The 5,187-nt window shown below is 49.0% G+C and overlaps 1 protein-coding gene across 1 annotated transcript in view; it reads left to right on the top strand.

Moving 5' to 3' along the window:
- The first annotated feature begins 388 nt into the window (after positions 1–388).
- The window catches only part of LOC122150748, a 27,006-nt gene continuing 22,207 nt past the window's right edge, over positions 389–5,187 (top strand). Inside the window, 6 exon segments of the mRNA XM_042782024.1 lie at positions 389–401; positions 741–937; positions 1,112–1,859; positions 1,862–2,644; positions 2,683–3,798; positions 3,801–5,179. Of these exon segments, the coding sequence (XP_042637958.1) occupies positions 389–401; positions 741–937; positions 1,112–1,859; positions 1,862–2,644; positions 2,683–3,798; positions 3,801–5,179 (4,236 nt within the window).

Here is a 5,187-nt window from a genome sequence, read left to right as displayed (position 1 = left end):
CCTGCCCTAAACCCCTTAGCAACAACCAATCATCTGTACCCCTTAGCCCTGGTACTACTCCACCCTATATTTTTTTCCTATAAAAATGTGATAGTAAAAGAGCACGAGGTCTTTTGCCTTGGCCACTGCGTTGGCAAGAGCAGGGACCCTAGCTCAAGCTAGCTAATAAACTTTCCTTTTGCTTTTGCATTATCGTGTCTGTGGTGGCTTCCTTGCGCCGACATTCCTTTCTGGGCTCAACATTTGGTGCATTGGCCGGGAAGGACAATTCGGAACGAGTGAAGTTGCCTGCGATGTGATAGTAGGAAAGTTTCAGGAAGCCGGCAGGACTAGAATACGTCCTTTGCGTAGCGACACTAGTCCATCAGGAAAGGCTGGAAACCGGCGGATGCGCCAGATGAGTGGGGGAAGGAGCCCTTCCCCAACTCACAGGCAGGCTGTGAGCGCTTTTTAGTAAGAGCAGCCCACTTCAGGGGAGGGGGGAGGCCCCTCCAATCTGTGGTACTGGAACGAGATCTCTGCTGGGTGTCGGATATTTGTGCTGTCTGTTTAGGTGTCTCTTGTTGTGTGGCCACTTGTCTTTTATTTGTTCTGTGTTTTCTTAAAGGAGGTTGAAATGGGACAGAAACAGACTACCCCTCTGTCCCTGATGGTTGAACATTTTTCAGAGTTTAAAACCAGGGGATCTAATTTGTCTGTGATAATTAAGAAAAATAAACTAATAACTTTTTGCTCTTCAGAATGGCCCTCTCTTGAGGTGGGGTGGCCTCTGGAGGGCTCACTGGATGGAAAGGTGATCGCAGCCGTATTCGACCGAGTCCAGGTGCCAGGCCCCCGTGGGCACCCTGACCAATTTCCTTACATTTTAGTGTGGCAAGATATAGTGACTAACCCACCCCCATGGCTAAAACCTTTTCTTCCGAACCTCTCTGTTAAGGTATTAACATCCTCACTGGGGACTAGCGAAAAGGAGAAACCGAGACAACCTTGGTCCCAAGCATCTGTTCCACTGGTCTTGCCTAATTCTCAGGCTGACCTTGATCTGATGGATCTAGAAAGTGGTGTATCTCCACCTCCCTATGCCCCTCCGCCACCTTCCCACCCTCTCCAGGTTCCACAAGTATCAGGAGGGAATGGAGTGAGTGCTCCAAGTGTGCCACCCGTCATTACGGGCCCAGCCTCCGGCCTCTGCCCACACCAGAGGGGCTCCCAGGAGGCTGAAGCTACATCATGTACTGTCCAGGCGCTGCCTCTCAGAGCGATTGGCCCGCCCCATGAGGACGGAAGCAGAACCTGGCAGTACAGGCCGTTTTCAACATCGGACCTGTATAACTGGAAAGTGCAAAACGCCCCCTTTTCTGAAAACCCCCAAAGCCTAATTAATTTGTTAGATTCTATATTGTTTACTCATAACCCCACTTGGGATGATTGTCAGCAGCTATTGCAGGTTTTGTTCACCACAGAGGAGAAAGAAAGGATTTTGACCGAAGCCAGGAAAAATGTGCCTGGGGATAATGGGCAACCGACAATGCTTCAGAATTTAATTGATGCTGGGTTCCCGTTATCTCGTCCCAGTTGGAACTTTGAACTTTCAGAAGGTAGGGAGCGTCTCCAAAAGTACCACCAGATTCTAATGGCCGGTCTCCGAGTGGTGGTGAGGAAGCCAACTAATTTGGCCAGGGTAAACCTAGTCAGGCAGGGGCTGACAGAGAGCCCTGCAGCATATCTAGAGAGGTTGATGGAAGCGTTTAGACTGTATACTCCCATGGACCCGCTAGCCGATGAGAGTAGAGCAGCAGTGGTCCTATCTTTTGTAAACCAAGCAGCCCCTGATATCAGAAGAAAGCTTCAGAAGATAGATAAGGTGAGCAGACCCTACAGGACTTAATGAAAGTAGCAGAAAGGGTGTATAATACTAGAGAAACCCCAGAGGAAAGGGAGGAAAGAATATGGTGGGAGGAAAGGGAATTCCAAGCTAAAGAGAATAAACAAAATCAGAAGGCGTTAGCAAAGATTTTCTTTGCCGGAGCTCGGGGAGACATAGGGAGAGGGAGAGGAAGGAGACCAGACCAACATGACAGGCCCCGCCAAGACCCACCTCTGGCCCCGAACCAATGCGCATTTTGCAAAGGGACTGGACACTGGAAGAATGAATGCCCAAAGAAAGAGAACAAAAAATATGAAAAGCCTACTCCTGTTAGAACTTTGGTGGCAGGGGAGGACAGCGACTAGGGGAGACGGGACTCAGAACCCCTCCCTGAGTCTTGGGTAACCTTGAAGGTGGAGGGGAAGCCAGTAGAGTTCCTGGTGGATACAGGGGCTCAGTACTCCGTCCTAAATAAGAAGGAGGGAAAGATTTCTTCAAAAACTAGCCTGGTCCAGGGGGCAACAGGGACAAAGCGGTATCATTGGACAACGCAGTGACAAGTGAATCTGGGAACTAAGCAAGTGTCCCATTCATTCTTAATTGTACCCGATTGTCCTGCACCGCTGTTAGGAAGAGACTTATTATCCAAAGCCCAAGACCATATATTCTTTCACAAAAATGGTGTCTAGGTTACCGATGGGGAAGGCTCCCCTCCACAGGTCCTGACGGTCACCTTGCATGATGAATACCGCTTGTATAAAGATGTAGAAGACCAATGTGCAGGCTTAACGGATATGGCTCCGTGGCTGGAAGAGTCCCCCAAGCCTGGGCAGAAACTGGAGGAATTGGATTGGCAAAACACCGACCACCCATTATTGTGGACTTAAAACCCTCTGCCACAACAGTAAGAGTCCGACAGTATCCCATGCCCAGGGAAGCCCAGGAAGGCATACAACCCCATATCAGGTGGCTGTTACTGGAAGGGCTACTAAAGAGGTGCTGGTCTGCATGGAATACACCTCTCCTCCCAGTAAAGAAACCAGGGGGAGCGTACCAACCAGTGCAGGATCTGAGAGAGGTAAATCGCCGAGTTGAAGACATACATCCCACAGTCCCTAACCCTTATATGCTGCTCAGCAATCTTCCCCCAGATCATGTGTGGTATACTACCCTGGATTTGAAGGATGCTTTCTTTAGCCTGCCCCTAGCCCTGCAGAGCCAAGACATTTTTGCCTTTGAATGGGTTGACGAGATGGATAAAAGCCTCAGCCAGCTGACCTGGACAAGGTTCGTCCAAGGGTTCAAGCACTCTCCCACTTTGTTTAATGAAGCCTTGAGTGACGACCTACGTGAGTACCAGGGCCAAAACCTGCAAATAACCTTACTACAATATGTAGATGACTTGTTAATAGCAGCCCCCAACCGGGCAGGGTGTCTCAAAGCAACCAGGAGATTGCTCACCACTCTGGGAGAGCTGGGATATGGACTTAGTGCCAAGAAAGCTCAGATAGCTAAGCCAGAAGTCACATATTTGGGGTATAAGTTAAGAGCTGGGCAGAAGTGGCTCACTGAAGCCATGAAATAGATGATCCTACAGATTCCCCAACCCACAAGCCCAAGGCAGATGAGAGAATTTTTAGGAACAGTAAGTTATTGCCGGCTCTGGATTTTAGATTTCGCCACAAAAGCAAAGTCACTCTATGAGCTCAGCAGGGAAGGGTCGGAGTGGGACTGGACTCCTGAGAGGGACTCAGCTTTTAAAGAACTTAAGGAAGCACTCCTTAAAGCCCTAGCATTGACATTACCTGACCCCACTAAACCATTTCATCTGTTTGTTGATGAGAAAAAAGGAATAGCCAAGGGGGTCCTAATACAACAACAGGGGCCATGGAAGAGGCCAGTAGCATACCTTTCAAAGAAATTGGATCTAGTAGCAGTGGATGGCCCCCTTGCCTGAGAATTATTGCTGCCACTGCTCTGCTAGCTAAAGTTGCAGATAAGTTAACCCATGGACAGACTTTGAAAGTAACCACTCCCCATGCCACTGAAGGAGTGCTCAAACAGCCTCCGGGGAAATGGATAACCAATGCCAGATTAACTCATTATCAGAGTCTATTACTTGACACTCCAAGGGTGAAATTCTTAGCCCCAGCAGCTTTAAACCCTGCCACCCTGTTGCCTAACCCTGACCTAGATAAACCTCTGCATGACTGCTCAGAGATACTCACAGAGGTAAATATGGTCAGAAAGGACTTGTGAGACTGCCTGTTGGAAAACAGTGACTTCATCTGGTTCACAGATAGAAGCAATTTTGTACAGGATGGACTAAGGTATGCGGGTGCCGCGGTGGTAAATGACCGGGAGGAGATTATTTGGGCGGACGCTTTGCCGCCAGGAACTTCCGCTCAGAAAGCTGAACTTATCGCCCTGGCAGAGGCATTGGAAAGGGCAGAGGGAAGGAAGCTAACAGTCTATATGGACAGTTGTTACACATATGCGACTCTTCATATACATGGCGCCATCTACCGGGAGTGTGGGTTCAAAAACACAGAAGGAAGAGAAATAAAGAACCAGATGGAAATTCTTCGCTTGTTATCAGCTGTGACCCGGCTGCGAATGGTAGCGGTGGTCCACACCCCAGGGCATCAGAGAGGACACTCCCCTGAAGCAAGAGGCAACCGAGCAGTGGACCAGGCAGCTAAGAGAGCTGCCCTCCAAACGGTAAGAACTTTAATAACTAACTTACCTTGCCTGCAACTGGAACCCCTTCCTCCTACTCCCAACTATTCCAGAGAGGACGTCCAGTGGGCTGAGAAATCACCACAGATAGAAAAAGATCGGAATGAATGGTACATGGACTCAGAGGGAAAACTGATTCTCCCAGAAGGATTGGGATGGCACCTTCTCACACACCTCCACCAAGTGACTTACTTAGGGGAACGGAAAATGTTGGAGCTATTGGACAAAGGGCAGATCCGTATGCCCCATCAGAAGCAAGCGGCTCAGAGTGTGGTGGACCAGTGCTGGGCCTGTCAGGTCATGAAAATAGAGAAGAGGAAGAACACACAGGCAGGTACAAGGAGGAGGGGGAGGGAGCCTTACCGTCATTGGGAAATAGATTTCACTGAAGTTAAACCAGGTAAATATGGATACAAATATCTCTTAGTGTTAGTGGACACTTTCTCGGGATGGGTGGAAGCATACCCCACTAGAAGGGAAACAGCCGTAGTAGTGGCCAAGAAGATTTTAGAAGAGATAGTACCCAGATATGGAATGCCTAGAACGTTAGGGTCAGACAATGGACCAGCTTTTGTAAGTAA

Source organism: Orycteropus afer, unplaced genomic scaffold (genome assembly GCF_000298275.1).
Source record: "Orycteropus afer afer isolate SDZICR_OR568_19922 unplaced genomic scaffold, OryAfe1.0 scaffold00219, whole genome shotgun sequence".
Taxonomy (NCBI): domain Eukaryota; kingdom Metazoa; phylum Chordata; class Mammalia; order Tubulidentata; family Orycteropodidae; genus Orycteropus; species Orycteropus afer.
This window is presented reverse-complemented; position numbering and strand designations above follow the sequence as displayed.